Source organism: Sebastes fasciatus, assembly GCF_043250625.1.
Source record: "Sebastes fasciatus isolate fSebFas1 chromosome 18 unlocalized genomic scaffold, fSebFas1.pri SUPER_18_unloc_1, whole genome shotgun sequence".
NCBI lineage: Eukaryota > Metazoa > Chordata > Actinopteri > Perciformes > Sebastidae > Sebastes > Sebastes fasciatus.
The window spans coordinates 27003-46539 of NW_027428130.1; the positions used below are offsets into that span (position 1 = coordinate 27003).

The 19537-nt window shown below is 40.5% G+C and overlaps 1 protein-coding gene across 3 annotated transcripts; it reads left to right on the top strand.

The window, feature by feature from the left end:
- The first annotated feature begins 456 nt into the window (after positions 1–456).
- On the top strand, positions 457–16517 carry LOC141763587 (delta(14)-sterol reductase TM7SF2-like). 3 transcript variants are annotated; one of them, XM_074628042.1, is made up of 14 exons: positions 457–597; positions 2367–2536; positions 3239–3439; positions 4467–4565; positions 7201–7390; positions 7882–8078; positions 10004–10058; positions 10358–10552; positions 10650–10753; positions 11124–11249; positions 11799–11967; positions 12758–12838; positions 13057–13179; positions 14563–16517. In XM_074628042.1, coding segments are annotated over exons 1-14 (1872 nt in total). In that variant the 5' UTR covers positions 457–596; the 3' UTR covers positions 14724–16517. The 3 variants fall into 3 exon arrangements, with proteins under 3 accessions (XP_074484143.1, XP_074484145.1, XP_074484146.1); XM_074628044.1 differs by having other exon boundaries at positions 7204–7390; XM_074628045.1 differs by having other exon boundaries at positions 483–593; positions 2362–2536.
- The last annotated feature ends 3020 nt before the right edge of the window (positions 16518–19537 follow it).

Consider the following 19537-nt stretch of genomic DNA (forward strand, 5'->3'; position numbering starts at 1 on the left):
TATGATTATGTTTCACTTTATTTCTGCGCAAGCGCCCACTATGCACACTGCAATGCACTGGAAACAAACATGTAGTGATAGATTGCAACAGGTATGATGAAGAAAGAAGGACATTAATATCAGGACTAATTGATGGAAACCACAATATTACATCTGGGAATCAACTCTGGAAGACATCATGGAAAGTATGCAATCTTCTACTTAATGATTTAGGAGTAACAGGAACAATACAGAAATGTATTTTTTTTCCTGCTAATCTTCTGATCCACACTCCAGTCCAGCAGATGGCGGTAACGCACCTATGACATGGTATGAGTGTAGCATGAAAACATGTTGGATTAGCTAACTAGCTAACCAGCCAGCCGTAGTTAGGTCCGCCCCCGGTGTCATGTCCCGCCCCTCTCGGTCAGTCCGCAGACAGACCTCACTCCAAACACCACGCTGCGGCTTGTTTGTATTTCTTTAACCCAATCACAATCATCTAGGGCGGCGCTAAACCCGCCAGCACAGTACGGTTTTAAAGTTATTATTCACTCGTCTTGTCAAGGACTATTATTAGTTGCAGTCATTGGAATTACTCGTGTATCAACAAGGTAAGTGCTTCCGTCCAACGTTTATGATTGTGATGCAAAATAACAAACGGCTGAGTTAACGGAGACTAGGCTCCGACTAGTTCCTGGAATCTTAACTTATTTAGCGTTATATTGGTCCAAGTAATTAAAATACTGGAGCAACTGTTAATGTTATATATGAGCTGGCAAACCTTCCCGTTAATGGCTCCTAGTTTTATTAAAAACGTGACGTGAACTGTAACGCTACCGTTATGGGCACTAGTGTTTCCAGAAATTAGACGGTGCCTGTTAAGCCAGAGATAACCTCACAGTTAGACTCTACCACGCTAACAATAACATTAACATTACAGTTAACCTGCGCATTAACTTAACTAAAGTTACATGTTTTAATATCTTTCACTGGGATACCGTCACTTCATTTCAGTGTGTCTGAACTTCTCCTCAGAGCTTTCAGGTTGCTTCTTTGACAGATGTGTTTGTTTTTTTGAATGTGTGACGTTTTCCCTCCTTCCTCTCTGCTAACGTCAGCTGGATCCAAGGTCTATTGAAGGAGGTTGGGACACGCGTCATAAATGACTCATATCTTCGGGGGTATTGCACATGCGCAGTAAAATCTGGCCTGCACTCGTCGAAATTGAGCCAATCGCAACACACAACCGCAGATTCGGTTACACTGCGCATGCGTTATACCCCACGTCCAAGACCCGTGTCCCAGCCTCCTTCAATAGGCCTTGGCTTGAAGCTAACAAAGCTAACGGCGCACATCGTTAAAGAAACAGGTCATAAAAAATACCGTTATAGCTCACTACTATTCAAGAAGCAGCTTAACCAAGCTCAAACTGTAACACATCTTTAGTTTGTGGACTGTATTGTAAAAACAAGCAGGTACAGTTAACGAAATAATGAATAAAAGTGCTCCAAAATCATCGTGATTACTGTAGCTTCATACCAAAACATAAATAATAACTGAATGAAAACTGATCAGGAGACAATACAAGTCTAAACGAAGAGGAGACGGGTTGTATTTTCCTTCAGTATAGTTCATTTAAAAGCATAGTTTTCATTTGTTGCTTAGTGTTACTAGATTGTGTTGGATGGTTTACATTATTAGATAAAGTCTGGTATATTGTAAAAAAGTGAGACTTTCATGTTTTTTTTTATTATAAAGCAGGTTTAAGTCCTATATAAATATAGGAAAATAAAGTTTTTTGAACATTACAGCATGTAAACATGTTCTAGAAGAAACACAAAATACAAGTATGAACCTGAAAATGAGCATTATATGGGACCTTTAACAATACAGAATGATGTAAAGTAGCGTTGCACAGTATGTGAATGCAGTGGACAGACAGAAAGTTGTATGTCAAACATGTAACTGCCAAAACAGTGAGTGACAATGAGCCCATTGAGATTTAGAGATGCCACTCTAGTTGTCATTGAAGGAGATTGTTGAAGTTTGAGCTCATGCTGTGCTTCAGTGGACTGTATGGAAACAGAAAGGGCAGGGTGCAGTGACAATGCTGCCATTGTATACATTTATCCTTCACTGTATTGAACAGTAGCAGATTAGGTCTGCACTGCATTGACAGTTTTCTAATTAAGTAAATGATTCCATACATGGGATGCCTAAAAACCCAGCGTACACTGTTTAGATGAAAGATTCAAATAACTATGATCTTTCATCTCCTTTGGTGTTTCCCTTCCTACCTGTTCATTTCTCTCCTTTCTCTGTCCGTCTACATGTCCTCCCTCTGTCTGCTCCTCTTTCTTGTCTTTCACTCATTCTCAGGTCAGTGAAGATGCCTTCTGTGAAGTATCAGAGAGGGGACATGGTGATGGGCCGCTGGCCTGGCAGCAGCCTGTATTACGAGGTCAAGGTGCTGGGCTTCGATGCCAAAAGTCAGCTTTACACCGTCATCTACAAGGACGGCACTGAGCTGGAGCTCAAGGAGCAAGACATGAAGGTAGCTCCAGAGTCCCAGAGAGACTTACACTCTGAACTTTACTCTCTTGTCACAGTTTTATCTAACATACTTTTGTGTAGTATCTTGGTGTAATCATCTTTTTTTCAGTGGTTAGATTAGATTTCTAGGTTGTCAGCTATAAAGGTAGTACAGACTCGAACCATACAGAGTTAAGGATATTAATCAGTTAACAAAGTTTGTTAGGGAAACATTAAGATGGAGCTAAAGCTTAAATTGTCACCCCACTCTATGGCTTAACATCTACATTGTTCATGATAGTTAAGTCTATTAATACTGGCCTTCATAGTAAATGTTGCTCTACCTCGTCCACTCTCTACTCAGGCACATAAAAGCAGTTCTCATATCAGCTCTAAGAATATTAGGTTGCTTTTAAAAAAATATTTTTGTCCTGTCATTGTCAAGACCATGTGGCAGGAATATAGCCAATATGTAGGAACACTGCTAGGAGACTGCCCAGCACTGAAACACAAATTATTAAAATGTCTAAATTATTAAAGGATTTGGAGGAAGGCCATTGTACTGCACACACCTTACAGCCATCTCTTTTTGAGCCTGCTGTGTAAAGTTTATATATTATACACAAGATGAGTCAGACTTCTTATCAATATCTTTTCTGTTTTGCCTATAAAAACACGCTACAGTTGTTAATAATGGTTGCAATCTCCTCTTTTGTTCCCTCAGAATGCTGCTGGTTTCCAGTCCCGCTCCCGCTCCCGTTCTCGATCACCAGGCCGCCCTCGCAGCCGCTCGCGCTCCCCAGCAAGGACCGCGCGGCGCTCGTCCTCCCGCACAGCTGCTGCTGCAGCTATAACAGAGAGCACCCCGTCCTCCCGCAGGGACTCGAAGCTGAAGGATTCAGTAGAAGTCAGACTCAGTCCCCTGGTGAGTGCCACAGCTGCCTTCTCATTCTCCTGTCGTAGCACTGGTGATGTTGGAGAAGCTGATGTACAGATACTGTACCATATTCAGTGATACTGTTTACGTTATCTCATGCTATAGAGTAACATGGCCTAGTGGACTACTGCCTTGTCAAACCAAACCAAATTCATGTAATCTATTAAAGGAATTATAGCCTGTGTGGAATTTGAAATGAAAAATGTACAGTAGCCAGCTAAATGTCAGCAAAGTCATTAATCTAAAGGTTGCAACACTAAGCAGAGCCTCTACTGACTCCGTTTTTTTTTCTGGAGCTATATTTTGTTGTTAATGTTACCAGGCAACAAAGACTTTGGTCCAGAGCAGCACATTGATTTCTTGAAAGTTCCTTGAACCGAAGAATATATAAAAGAAGGAAGGGTCATTACATCCCTGAACTCACATTGATGCTGAGCCGATAGTATTCTACATGTATTTGATTGTAATAGAGCTTCTTTGTTATCAATAACCAACCATCAAACTGTTAATGATATTTAATAATATTCAGTGCTAATGCCATTCTCTCAATAATGTTTCCCATTATTGTCAAGAGGTGGCGCTAATCGCCAAAAGTTAGCATTTACACTTGTTTAGCTAACTTGTGACTTTTTTGGTATTTAAACATGAAGTGTAAAAAAGGAAACGTCACTGTAGATGAGATGGCACCGTTACAAGTCTTGGTCAAGTACAAATAACTAAATTAAAGCCCATAGAGGTAGATGTGTGATTTGTGATGTTGGACTATATAATCAAAGTGACTTGACTGGAATTTAAGTTCTGCCATTCATTTATTTTAAAAAGGAACTCAGTTGTCTGGTGAGATCCAGTTTATCATCAAATGTCCTAAATCATCAGCACCTTGTCGTTGTGGGGAAATGTGTCAGTTTGTGTCTCTAACCCGTCACGTTCCCTGTGCCTCTTCCTCACGTTGCTTTTTTTCCCCTTTTTGTCTCTCTTCATCTCCATCAATCTCTCTCCATTGTCTGATGGGCAGCCACAGTCAAAGGCAGCGGAGAACAATGGCAACAATAAGCAGGAAAAGAAAGAGGAGAAACAGAAAGAGGAGAATAACACGGCTAACAAAGTGAACGAGGTGAGTTTTATTTTGTACTTAAAAACAATGTTCTTCTGTGTGGAAAAAGCTCCATATTTATTTATTTATTCATATGAAAGGTTCAGAAAGTGGCATCGTCCAGCTCCTCTCAGCTCACACATGAACATCAATACAGACCAAAGTGATGAAATACACTCCAGAATACGTGAACATCTGAACACACCATGTCTGGATAGAAAGCATTAATGACACTTCTTTTATTCACAAGCTTTTCTACCGTTGAGTCTCTCTGAGCTGAAATGAGATTTGTCAGATAGATGCTATTACAAAAACCCAACAAGTGATGTTTGAGGCGCCTCTCGCTGTCTGGTAGTGATGTTTGAGGCGCTACTCGCTGTGTGGTAGTGATGTTTCAGGTACTACTCGCTGTGTGGTAGTGATGTTTCAGGCACTTCTCGCTGTCTGGTAGTGATGTTTGAGGCGCTACTCGCTGTCTGGTAGTGATGTTTGCGGTGCTACTCGCTGTCTGGTAGTGATGTTGGAGGTGCTACTCACTGTCCGGTAGTGATGTTTGAGGCGCTACTCGCTGTCTGGTAGTGATGTTTGCGGTGCTACTCGCTGTCTGGTAGTGATGTTTGAGGCGCTACTCGCTGTCTGGTAGTGATGTTTGCGGTGCTACTCGCTGTCTGGTAGTGATGTTTGAGGCGCTACTCGCTGTCTGGTAGTGATGTTTGAGGCGCTACTCGCTGTCTGGTAGTGATGTTGGAGGTGCTACTCACTGTCCGGTAGTGAATGGGCTTTGAGGTGAGTTGGAGCTAAAGGAATGTCATGATGTATGCACGTTGGGGGGTGTGTGTGTGTTTTCCAGCTGAGAGAGGCTCCCCTCACAAGATCCGGCTTCATTTAGCTGCCGGTCACATGGTGTACCAACATGTGCCACTTCTTTACTCGCTGCCTTTTAGTCTCCTACGTGTAGACAAAGTGTAGAGTGTTAGATATTGGTGATTCCTAAAGGTGTTGAGATATATAAATCCTACATGTTACTTCAATCTTTTGTTGTTTTGTTTTGTCTGAATCAGATCTCTGAGTAGGATTGCTGACCTGAGAGCAGTTAGCCTCTAAAGTCATTGTTAGTCTGTATGATTATGGGACCTGATCTTTAATCCTAGATAGTTTTACCCTCTGTAAGAAGCTTGTGAGAAAACCCAGGAGCTCAGTCATAGCTTTGTGAAGTATTTTTTAGTTAATAGAGGAAGTAAAGCCTTACTTCATCAACAGGTTGAACTTTACTAAAGAACTTGAGTGAAGAGCAGTAACTTGAATACACCCCCAAGAGCTGTAAAGGGTGGGGAGCTTTAGATTACATCTCTAATCTTTGGTTTATCATTTGATTTAAAATAGATTCTCATTCAGTAGAAAAGCCTTTTACCATTTTTATCTTTAATATGTATATGAGGAAATCTTTTGTCTCAGGGCAAACCCACAGTACATATACACACACTGTATACACAACATCTGCCTACTCTCTGCTGTTTATCATTGTTTCAGTCATCCAATGATTTAGAAGATCAATTATCTTAACCACCACTTGTGTTTCATATCATTGTGGATTAAACACACTAGAGCTGAGTGAAGTTAGCCTGAAAATAGCAACTAGAATAGTTAATAATAGAACATTGTGAGTCAAGTCAAGATCCCTCCTGTCCCAAGAGAGTATTTAATCAAAAATGCATTCAAATGCTTAACTCCATAGAGCACTGCAGAGATGATGTATTGTTGTAGTCCAACCAGGAAGTTAGCATCACCATGGTTCCCTCAACAGAAAGCCAATGGGATTATTCCATTGGGTTTTGGATTATTGCAGGAAATAAGCTCTGTGGCAAACAGACATTTATAATACTTATATGTTTTGTTCAGCAAGATAATCTTCACAAATAAACACAACCTTTATGATTGTTGAAGTGTGAATGCAATCGCCAGAAGTAAAAAGCTAACGTTAGGCTATAAACGAACTACAACACGGTCACATGAGCGTTAGTAAACACAACGAGGCTGTAAAGGAGGACGAGTCGGCGTGATGATGTTTAGTAGTCTCATTTAGCCACTTAACCGCAACCGCCTTTTTAAAGACACATAAATGCTTTAAAATTCATGAGTGGGGTATTTATTGACATATTTTATATCTTAGAACAAAACGTTAAAATCTCTTCAGCTGGTGTTAACCACAGACATTATTTCAGGCATCTAAATAAAAACCCATTGACTTCCAGACGAGGGAACCAGAAGTGCTAAAATGCTAACTCATTTCCCGGTTTTAGGACTCATTCCTGCAGCACTCTATAACATGAAGCGTCCGTTATACCTGACCCAAAAGATGAAAACCCCCCCCCTAAATTATTGACAAGCTAAGTGACCCTTCGCTAAGCCCTGTTCCTTTGTTGTTACCCTCTGCTCCTCCGTCAAGCTATCGGAGCTAGCATATGGAGCCCACACTAAATAGAAATATTATCTAATGTTTAGCAGACGAGGTAACCGGAAGTGATAAAATGCAAAAACTCATTTCCGGGTTTTAGGACTCATTCCTGCACCATTCTATTAAAGGTCTGACTAATTAGATAAAAAAAAAATCTGTTACTGTGAAAGTATGTTTTAATAATCCCAAATCCTTCTTCAGAAGTCCGCTGCTGTGGTCGAGGCAGAGAATGAGAAGACCCAAGGCCGTTACAATCTGCGGCGCAGGAAGGACGACGGAGATGCCAAACCAGTGGAGGCCAAACCAGAGCAGCTGGAGGAGAAGGATGCCAAACTGGCTGCAGCTCCTGCTGCCTCCGTCTCCACCCCGCTGGACTTTGGAGGGAAGATAGGTAGGTTACAGGATGGACAGGAAATGCAGCAACTAGCCCGGAGACAATCTTTAAAGCAACAGTTGTTTTTAGTCACACTTCAGTTCTTTCATGTATTTTCATTCTCCGTTGTTTGACGCTGTGTTTTGTGTTAGCATCGCCTCTCTGGCTCAGTGTAAACAATAACAAAGCATATATTTGATAAATATATTTATTACAGGACGGTTGCATTGCAGTGGTTTCACTCATCATTATACTGTATATTGATTTAGTTTGTTGGTGTTAATATCTTGTCCTATTAATCACTGGGAGAACTAAATTAGTTGGATCCAGGCAGTGCAGCTGAAGACAGAATCATGTTGGTGTTAACAGAACACTTCTGTGCTCTCATAAAGTATGCACAGCTTCTCAGAAAAGGATTCACTGGATGTGTGTTACCTTGTATGTTAGGGAGGATAACCGTTAATCTATCTGCAGTTGAACCTGATCAAACTGTCCCTTCCTTCCTCCAGGAGCATACTTCTGGCTGCTCTTCCTGCCAGCCTGGGTTCTCTTCCTGGTCCTCCAAGGGAACCGGGAGGACCCCAGTCTGGCCAACTTCCCTCCTCCTCTGCCCCCTCTCGAGGCCTTCTGGGACGCCCAGGCCCTTGGCTTCGTCGTCCTCTGGATCTTATTCCAGGCCCTGCTCTACATCCTGCCTGTTGGAAAGGTGAGCGAGACGAACTGAGAACTGAACACACCAAAATCAATGCACCAAATTAAGTCAGTGTCGTTAAACACAAATGGGTTGCGTCTGAAATTCCATAATGTCAAGTCAAACTGAAGTTTCAGAAAATTAAGATTTATAAATATTAATAAATTAATGAATAGAAATTAAGAAAATAATATAAATAGAAAAATAGAAAATAAATAAATCAGAAAGTAATTTGTAAATTTATAAGTCCAGTAGCAAAACTGAGTGCTCAGTGAGTAAAGCAGAGGGAGGGAAGTAATTAATCAAATTACGCCCGGAGTTTATAAAAGCAACACTCCTCAGTGTCACAGGGAAAAGGGTCCTGAAAATATAGCGGAGCGCTAACTAGCAGGGCTTTCATTTAAACCAGGAAACCAGTAAAACTGTGCGAAAAAGGACATCTACAAAGTGTGAGAGGCAGCCGGTAAGGATACTGAATCACTTTGAGAGACTGTTTTCCTGGCGGAGATCACTGTTGCTGGTGTTTTAGTCCGTCTGTTTGTGCCGGTGGTTGACTTTGTTTGTGGCGGATCGTTTGTTTGGTGCTGCCGATTGTTTGTTTTGAGTGTCCGGTGGATGATGCGGTGAGAGGCACGGTGAATTGTGGGGGCTTATGGGAAATGTAGTTTAGGATTGCTACGTGATTTGATATGAACTCAAAAGTAATTATGAAATATAAGATACTTTGTGCTTAATTAAATAATTTAAAAATAGTAATTAAATAAAATAATATAATGCACATATGTATGTATATGTATATATGTATATATGTATATGTGTGTGTGTGGATATATATGTGTATATATATATATATATGTATGTATGTATGTATATATATATATATATATATATATATATATTACCTTTGTTAAGGCTTATTTGTATTTGATATGAGACATTTAATGGGAGTGTGTGTATTAACTTAAATAAGGAGTAATGAATTTTGCATAGTCTCTCTTTGTTCTTATTTATACTTATTTGGTAATAATGTGAATATTTTCTTTTCTGTATTTTTTTCTATTTGAAAGGTTTTTCACCTAACGCCTAATGGCTAATCACTAAAGTGAAATGAACCTGCAACTCAACCTAAAAATAAAGGAGAGAAAAAGGAAAAGCTGTTTCACTGAGTGGAATCCAGTTAAAATCTTACAGTGGATGTTTCAGTCTCTTTCAAGTTTGGACACCGCACATATTTAAACAAGAACTTGACACATACTAACATGCTATTTAGTAAAATAGCTACATAGCACATATTCAAACAGTATGTGAGATTTTTTAGTAGGTGCAACAGTCCTCATCAGTACAGTATTTCACTGAACCCAGCACCTTGCTCTCTGGATTAACTGGTACAGGAAAGGCGCACGTGAACCAGCGCATGACTTTTTCTGGTCGATAGCTCCGGCAGGAGGCAGAAATTGGATTAATGGTCAGGAGTGACGGTTAATGAGAAGCTCCACAGGGAAAAGGAAACTCTTGTTGTTTCCCTCCGGGGTCGTCTCTGCCTCTTGATATCTGACACTAACTGAGATTCCTCTCTGTTCACCTCAATGAGAAACCTTATAAACACATCACTGTATTTCAGTCTCAATAGTACTTTCTTCTAATGTAGATCAAAAGCTGATGTATGTCGTTCATCTTCTCCCTATTCCCCCTCTGAAGTCCCACAGTGGTAAAATGAGGACGGACGTCTCTCCTCAGAGCCGTTTACATTAAAACTGTTACTTGGTGTCTGAAGTGAAGTGAAACCTACCAGAGAAGCCGACCTGTGAACAGACTGTCTGTGGCTGTTATCCAGTTGGTCTGCAGGTTCTAGCTGTGTTTACTAGTGAGTGAGTGAGTTACTAGAATGTGCTCTTGGTCAGCTGTTGATCCCGGTGTATCTCTTGTGTTTCTCTGTGTAGCTGAGTGAGGGCATGCCGCTGAGGTCTGGAGAGAGGCTGAAGTACAGAACCAACGGTGAGGCTGTGTGAAGGGAGCGCTCTGTCTCCAACTCCCTCTACAATCAGCTGCACTCAACTCTCAGTAGAATGAATGAATTCATGTTTTCACTACCATTCAACTAATGTTGAGGTGCTGGCTCCTCTGTTAGTTTAACTGATCACTACAGGCTCAGAGCATTAAGGATGATGATTCTGCCGTCCTTCTTGACATGTTGAACATCATCATTCAACTTCTTTTCTTTGTAGTCTTTATGGAACTTCAAGCGGTTTGTCTTCTGTCCATTTGTCCATCTAAAGCTCTCCGTGTCCCTCCAGGTTTCTTTGCCATCTCTGTGAGTTCAGTCGCAGCAGCAGCAGCGGTGCACCAGGGTGTTGACCTCACCTACATCCACAGCCACTTCCTGCAGCTGACCACGGCTGCCTTCCTCATCTCCGTCCTGCTGAGCGTCTACCTGTATGTCCGCTCTCACTACGCTGCAGCAGAGCAGCTGGCACTGGGAGGAAGCTCTGGTAAGAGGACAGATCCAGAGTTACCTTCTCACTGATCACACACACACACTGTGTTGTCCTCTTGTCTCATCTCTTTTCTCTCCCTCTATTTCACCAGGCAACGTGGTTTATGACTTTTTCAAAGGACATGAGCTCAATCCCCGCATCAAAGAGTTTGATCTGAAGTTCTTCTGCGAGATGCGCCCCGGTCTGATCGGCTGGGTGAGTTGTTACGGGACACCAAAGCAGACATTTGTCTCATAAATCCATTTAGTGAGCGTTTCAATGGGGCCTGTCATTTTCTACACACACTGCACCCTCTGGTGGCCACATGTGGACTCTATGTTGAACCTCACACACACGAGGCATGAGCTCCATGAATGCCTTGTGTTTGCTCGTGGTTATGAGGGTAATGCAGACTTTCAGCTTAGTTTTTATAGCAGCTTTTGAACATGGGTCATCAAACCAAGTTGAGCCAAACATGTCAAAAAGAGTGAGAGGGAAAGGCAGGAGTCGTCACAGCAGGGATCTTCACAAATGGTTACACAGCATTCATGATGATTTTTGATTTTATTTGTGTCTCTTTGTTCAGTGTCTGATCAACTTTGCGATGGCGCTGGCTGAGATGAAGCATCAGAATCTGGATGCTCCGTCTTACTCCATGATCCTCGTGAACCTCTTCCAGCTGCTCTACGTGGTGGACGGACTCTGGAACGAGGTACGCTCGGCTCGGCACAGGACAAAAACACTTTCTCACAAATATCACTCAAAGGGAGTTTGATAGAACACACTGATAAATAATGGTGGTGTAAGAAAATATGAATACACGAGTATCGTGATATTATGCTTTGTGATATTGATTCTTAAAAACTATTGATTTCTAATTAATAGTTTACATGTAAAGACTCGGGGCAGACGGTGGCTCAGAGTGCACAAAAAGTAGAGCTGATGGATGTTACAGGGACTAAATGCAAATACAGATTATTCCACTGTTCTGATTCAAAAACGAAAAGATTCTCTATGCATATGATGGTGTGTTCTTTATATTATAATTTTTTTCAAAAAATTTATTTTAAAAAATCACCTTACTTACAATATTGCAACATATTGAATCGTAACTCCTGTATAATAATACGTATCGTATCGGCAGATTCTTGCCGATACACAGCTCTAATAAATAAATCAAATGATGACTTGTATGGTCAGGTAAACTAGTTGTAAACGCATCTGACTTTCATAAAGATTGACGGTGTGTTTCTTGTCTCAGGAGGCCATCCTGACCACCATGGACTTGATGCACGATGGTTTTGGCTTCATGTTGGCGTTTGGTGATCTGGTGTGGGTTCCCTTCACTTACACCCTGCAGGCCTATTACCTGGTCAACCACCCAAACCCCCTGAGCCTCCCCGCCCTCACAGCCATCCTCACACTCAAACGTAAGTAGGAGCACAGCATCAACAAAGCTAAATGTATCAGTTATGATATATACTGTATGTATATATATATATATATGCCTCAAACCCTCTAAACAACAGCTATCATACAGTAGCAGAGCACTCAAGCAGCGTCTGATTAAAGGTAGAGTGGAAACCGCTTGTAGTGATCACGGTTTCACGGTTTCAGTCATCAACTGCTCTTATGGATCAAACAGCTCGGAACAGAATCCTTCCTATACAAACGCTGTTTAAAGAATTTGCTTCTAGTAATCAAGTAGTCTATTTACAGTGTTCATTTTGGGTCTTTCCATACATGACAACATCTGGAAAAACATTTTAAAACTACGTTAGACTTTTACGTTACTCCTATGATACTTTGCCTCGCGTACCTTCTGCTTTCCAGCTGCATACCTGAGGCTGGTGCTGCGTGCATACTGAAATCATGACGGGAAAAAGAGTTATTTTCTCTGAATGAAAAGCGACTAGGGCTGGACCCGATTATTTGACTATTCACTTACTCATTTATGGATTCATGGAGATAGAGCACCGTCGTCAAGGCAGTCAGGAAGAATGAAATAGAACTGAAGTCACTCACTGAGTATCTCCGTTGAGGATTTGGATTGTTTGATCACATGACTGCATGTGTCTCTAGTTCTTGTTACTTTATCCTGAGGTTATGTATCGCTACTCAATGAGAAATGTCAAAGGCATTTTATAAAAACACTAATTGTTTAGTTGCAAAGAGATGAAGTTAACATTTCACTTTCCTCTTGGTGTCTCTGTCTTTCAGTCGTTGGCTTCTACATCTTCAGGAAGTCCAACTCTGAGAAGAACGCCTTCAGGAGAAACCCATCAGACCCCAAACTGTCTCGTAAGTCCTCCTGCAGGCTGAAGGTTCATCATGTCATGGATGTGTAATGAGAGGACCTTTTTCCCCCCCCACGCATTTCGTTATTGCCTTCGAAGGGGAAAATGATTTTTCATCCATTTGCTGTTAAATCAGTGTTTAATGACAGATTGCTTTCCATCTGTTTCTTTGTCCATGTGTGTCTCTCTGGTGACCTCCGTCTGTGTCCCTGTTCTCTCCAGATCTGAAGAGGATCCCCACGGCTACAGGGAAGAGTCTGCTGGTGTCTGGCTGGTGGGGTGTGGTCCGCCATCCGAACTACCTGGGAGACCTCCTGATGGCTCTGGCCTGGTCCCTACCCTGTGGTGAGTTGACTTCACATTCAGTCAAACACCAAGAGCACTCATTTCATGAATCAAGGCCAGTGATCAGTGCGTCAGAGGACTGGCCGAGCACTTTTAGTATTGTCCATGGCTGCAGGTATATCATGTCACGACTATCCTGGCTAAAATAATGATATAATATAATGTTATTTTATTTGTATAATGTTACAGTATTAATTAGAAGGTATTGATGACAGCAACCTGGTATGGCACCCACCTGTCACTCAAAGTGGCCACGCCCTCATTTATGCATATTTTTAAGCCTTAATATAATTTAAACGGGTGAGTTGTACAGTTGTCATGAACAGAGAAATTAGCTGCACAGACTAAAACCGTTTTTTGTACCGGGCTGTAAACATGTTTATTTTGGCTGTAAAGTTGGACATTTTAATCAAGCCCCCTCAGGAAGAGCGCCGGGCTTTGATGCAAATTTTCGCCGTGGCCAAACGACGGTACTACAACTTCTGTGTCCGTCACGTGACGCCATTGGGCCCAAAAAGACTTTTTCCCATGGACCTACTTTGGGAAAGAGATGTCTGTAACTCAGCAGATCATTTTTTTTTTTTTTTTGAGGGAAATCAACTCCCCAGTATGAACACTTGAATATCCCTTATTTAAATCAGAAACTCCTAAAATTTGTAAAATGCACTAATAGCTGAGTTATTTCTCTTCCTCCGTTCACGTGAATGAGACCCAGACCGAGGCTAGACTGAGGGCTTGGAGGCGGAGTTAAAGGAAACGCTACTGTGCCTGCTCTATGGGCCCAATGGATGTGTAAGATCGCCGGATGATCCGGGTATTTTATCACTCGACAGTCGAGCCATTTTGGCTTCATGCGCCAATGAGCAACTCTCAGAGGAATGAACGGAGCTCCGCCTCCAACGCTGTATCCAGTTCTCTTTATACATCCATAGTTTTAACATGGAGGTCTATGGGGATTGACTCCCTTTTTGGAGCCAGCCTCAAGTGTCCGACTGCACTTTTTGGGACTTCTGCGTTGGCTTAATTTCTCAGCAACTTGTGTGAGCCGCAGCTGTCGTGTTCAGACGGCTGTTAATCAGCTGACAGGGAAGGCTAACGTAAGCATCAGCTGTCGTAGATGACAGATGGCGGTAAGATTCAGACAATAATCTGTCATAACCAGGAAGCCACTGGAAAGAAACCTTTTTGCTTAGTTAGGCGTGTCCACTGGTAAAAAAAAAAAAAAAAAGGTGACAAAACTAGCAGAGGACATGAACCTTTGAAACAGGATAACAATGCTATAAACATATTAGAACAGATTCCATATTTTTTTACCAACTGATAAATGAACAGTCAGATTAAAATGTCCTGTCCTCCCCGCCCTTCTACCATCCACACCATCAGGCTTCAGCCACCTGCTGCCATGGTACTACATGATCTACTTCATCATCCTGCTCGTGCACCGAGACTCCCGCGACATGAGCGAGTGCAGGAGGAAGTACGGCTCGGCGTGGGACGAGTACTGCCGGACTGTTCGCTACCGGATCATTCCTCATGTCTACTGAGGAACCTGGCGCCGGACGCTCCCGAGCTGAGGCCTTTTTCAACCCAATATTACGGCTGTGAAGCCTCACCAAAAAAAACTCATATGAATGGATCGATTGACTGATTTTGACTTTTAATAATCTTTTCTTAAACCAAGAATTGTTCAAATCTTGATTGTGGACTGAAGGAGCTACAGTACAGGAAGACAAATGGCACTCATTGGTATTGTGAACTATTGATTTGCCTTTTTTAATAGAAAATACTCAAATATAGACTTTAAAAGTTTGCAAAATCTGGGGAGAAAACTACCAACGCCTCTGCTAGGAATGTCTTGTTGGGATGTATATTTTTGTATATACACATTTGTTTTTATACTTCAAGAATATCTCACCATTTGCAACATTGTGGTAAGTTTTACTCTTTGCTTCCGTATTCAAAATGTTACAATATCAGCTTGGCTATTATGAATAATGTTGTAAGTACGCCTTCCTACTATAATTCTACTGCTTGTGTATATTGTGAAGGATGAAAATGCCTTTTCTTTTGAAATAACCTGCACAGTGGAACGAGGACTCGTGTTCTTTCTCAGGACCCAGAACTTTGTCACAAAGTTGAATTAGAAAAGTTTTGTCTTTAATCATTTTGTTGTATCTTTTGATATAGATATCTAGTTTTGAATTGAGAGTGTAAAATAATTTTGGAGGTTTCAAGAAAAATGCACTAATGTGTTGAGGCATATTTTATTTTCTGATATTATCAGTCCCAAAGTGTATTTGATTTGGCTTTTCTACCTCAGGTTCACTCACTCTGCAGTGCTCATTGTGCCCTCTGGGAGGCAGTGTGTGTAATTATGAGCGTGATGTCACTGCTGAAGAAAGGAAACTGTTTTTCATTCCAGCAATAGCGTTAGTATCTGTTGTGAACACGTGGCACCGTTCCACATCACACATGTCATATCTAACCCCGACCCCGACCCTTCCTAACTACTTTATTTCCTGCATTTTTATGGTGCTGATGAAACCATCTGGACTTTGTTCTGCTAGATTCTGGAGCATATTCTCTATTATGAACTGGTTGTTAATTTCCCACCACTGCCACATGAATTTGGTTTGAACCTATTTAAGCTTTAACTTGCAGGTCATATGACAATGACCGTTTTAATGAAGTGTATACTGTGACAACATGGAGAGCTGTTGACTGTGTTAGCATTTACAAACTGCATTTGTGAGCCCAAAAAAGTGTTTCTTGCACCTGTGCAGCTGTAGATGAGTTCATAAGTAGCAACTAGACTAGGTAGCATGTTTTATGCTGTGCTGACTGAATACCATGTAAATATTTTTTTTTTTTTAATCCTGTTATTTTCACTAAAAGAGGTGACAGTAGCGATAATAGTAATCTTTCTCATTAGATATTTAATATGGATTTTTTAAGTTAACTATGTAATTTTGACCACTGTAGTTATGTTTACACCTAGATCTGCCATGTTTCTGGACAATACTTCAAAATGTATAAAAAAAAAAGATCTGTAACACTCAGAAAACATGTTTGATACTAGAGACGCCACCCTCCTGTATGCCCCAGGACAAATAATGGTGATATATATATTTTTTCCTTGACATTATGAGGGTAAACTTGTCTCCTTGGTTTGGCAGTCTGAGAAAGCAATAAGTTGGATGTACTTATATATATGACAACAATGAATGAGAAGTAAACAGGTCCAGCAGGCTGTCAGTAAGGATGAATCACACCTGTGATGGTGGCTGGAAAAAGCTTGTTCATGCATGCAGAATAAAATAAAGAGACTTTAAAGACTTTGTTCATTTGTAGGCTTGTTGACAGGATCTGTGGTAAACAGTGCTACAAGACACTGTCCGTTTTCTCTCAGTGTGGAGGAATTGTATTATTAGATAAGTTAATAACACATTCACTATGCTTTTAAAGTGTCTATGTAAAGGTCCAATATGGAAAAGCAAATGTAATGTGGGTTATGACCAGCAGAACTCTGTCTAAAAGTAATTTGTTCTTTGTTAAGAAGCAGTTTCTAAATACAAATTGAGTCTGCTCGCCTCATCTTTCTTTTCAATTAAGGTGTCGAAAAAAGTCATAATAAAGTCATTTTATAGTATGTTGAAAAAAAGTCATATAGTGTCTTTTTTTTTTTTTTTAAAGTTATAGTATACAGTATGTCGGAAAAAAAAAAGTCATAGTATAGTACGTGGAAAAAAGTCATATTATGGTATGTCCAAAAAATAAAAAAGTCATAGTATAGGATGTTGAAATTTAAAAAAAAAAATAGTATAGTATGTTGAAAAAAATAAAAAAGTCATAGTAAAGTATGTTGAAAAAAAGTCATTAAAGTATTTCATAAAATGTCATTAAAATGTCAATAGTATGCCATACAAATATCATAGTATACCATTACTTAGGATAGGATTCTAGAAATTGAGCATGCTGGCTGGTGAGAACCACATCAGAAACTTCTGATCACATTTTTCTGTTTCTAAAAAGCAACAATGACATACATTACCATAGCAACTAAGAGGTGATGTGCACTGAAGCGATAACACTTTTTTTACAATAACGTCAATACACAAAACCGTTGTTAAATTTGTCATCATTTTTTTTTTTAATATCATCTCAATCCAATTACATCAAATTTAGAAATCTAATAGTCGTACATCCAAACAACAGTGAGACATGTCAACAGATTAAAATGCAGTCACTTTAGCTTTTCACTGAATTAAAGGTGCATGCACCACTTTTCTGTTTCCCTCCATCAACAGGGAGGCTATCATATCATGACAACACAGGATTCTTCTTTCAGTCTTACGCCAGAAGTACAGGTGATTAGATCTCTTTCTTTTATTAATCTGGGTTTGGTCCACTCCTGGACAGATGTTTGGGACTGAGCTCATATTCATGGCGACTATATATCAGGATACAGAAAAGAAAAACTATCACAAAATGAAGGCACAGCCAAAGCAGAGGAGTCGTCTCGACTTCAGTGCTTATGGGTCGTTGTTTGTTTTTTGGAATGCTAACAGGAGGAATTCTTGTGGATGGGAGAAACAAATATAGCTAATAAATATTGTTCAAAACAATATTTATCGTTGCTGGAAATTACTAAGTGCCATGCTTTGTTTTCACAAACTGTATTCTCCGCGGTCCAAACTGATCTCGCTGTTAAAAAAGGCCATTAAAATCAAGAATCCGAGCTGCTTCACACCACCTGATGGCTTCAGTCAGATGGTGTCAATAGCAGGACTACTGAGCACCGACATTGTGCTTTCTGAGGTGTGTTAGTTAGTTAGTGTTCATTAGGATCACAGTGCTCCCCCCAGTCTGGGTTTATATAGGACATCTTTAACAGCAATAATGTGTCAGCACTTGAATTATATGTTCCCTCGCATTATAAAGTGGTTGTATCGGTGTATCGTTAACATTACAGGCACACACTTCAAGTAATTTCAAGTATGAAGGAGAAGGATTAAATACTATGCAATCATAAATTAAGTACACATTGTCATTTCAAAAGTAGTTGAAAAACTCTAGGAACCATTGAAATGTTTTGTAACGTTGGGATTGTGGAGGCCGGCGTATGGGATGGAGCGCTAAAAAAAACCCACATTCCCCCGTGTGAAACGCTGTCTAAGGCAAAAGGATGCGATGGCATCTTCAGAGCGGACCGCTACGTTCCCCGGTTCTGCCAGCCCGTTCACAAAACATTTCATGGTTCTTGCATATAGAATTCCACATTTCAGCTACGTGAAATGTGGCTTTGTGTGAATTTACAAAAATATACAAATGATCTCAAATATATCTTCTGTTGGTAAAAAACAAAAAAACAAAAAAATATATATGAAAGAAATTCATATTCTATATGCTTTGGATAAAATCGAGGTATTTCGGAGTATGATGGTACAAACACGTTGGTTTAAAAAAGGGGTCAACGTTCCACCGAACGGGGAGATCTCGTGGTCTGGAGAGTCCACGATCCTTTCTAAATAAATGAGACACGCTGAGCTGCTTCTTTTTAAACTGGGTTACCTTTGATTGTCTGCCATCTACTTCAAATACATCTCTACTCATTTAACCCTTATGCATCACTAGGGACATGTTGGGCTTTTTAATTGTTTGATCACTGTGTTGATGCATATGGCACACATTTTGGCAAGTTTTTTTTTTTTTTTTTACCGACACTTAGAGCCAATCCATATAGAGCGTTTTTTAGAATCGTCCGTCACTCGCACGTCTCACGAAAAAAGTTACGCTTCCATTTGATCAAATGTATCGATCACAACTCACGAAGACCGCCCGCAATTTTTTTAATGCTTCGGGTCTATTTATGTCACGTTTAGTTGAAGCGTAATCTGCATAGACGGCTGTTTAAAATCACACAAACATCCCGCTGTATAGAGCATTTCACAGCTGTAAACTAGGGCTGTCAAAGTTAACGCGATAACGCAAATTTGTTTTAACGCCACTAATTTCTTTAACGCATTAATGCAATTTTTGGTTGTAGCGGGCTCAGTTTTAGAGCTCGAGTGAAGATACTGGCATCATGAGACTAGAAAGCCTGAGGAATCCGTCGGTACCAACCGCTAAATTTTGGTGAGAAAAAACTGGCATGACTATTTTCAAAGGGGTCCCTTGACCTCTGACCTCCAGATATGTGAATGAAAATGGGTTCTATGGGTACCATGTTAGGCTGCAGTTTGACATGTTATGATTTGAGCATATTGTTTTATGCTAAATGCAGTACCTGTGAGGGTTTCTGGACAATATTTGTCATTGTTTTGTGTTGTTGATTGATTTCCAATAATAAACATACATT

Bases quoted from the DNA above. Each gene is read 5' to 3' on its own strand.
- LOC141763587 (XM_074628042.1), top strand. The intron at 11,250-11,798 runs GTACGCTCGGCT...TTCTTGTCTCAG, and splicing joins TGGACGGACTCTGGAACGAG to GAGGCCATCCTGACCACCAT. The intron at 13,180-14,562 runs GTGAGTTGACTT...CCACACCATCAG, and splicing joins GGCCTGGTCCCTACCCTGTG to GCTTCAGCCACCTGCTGCCA.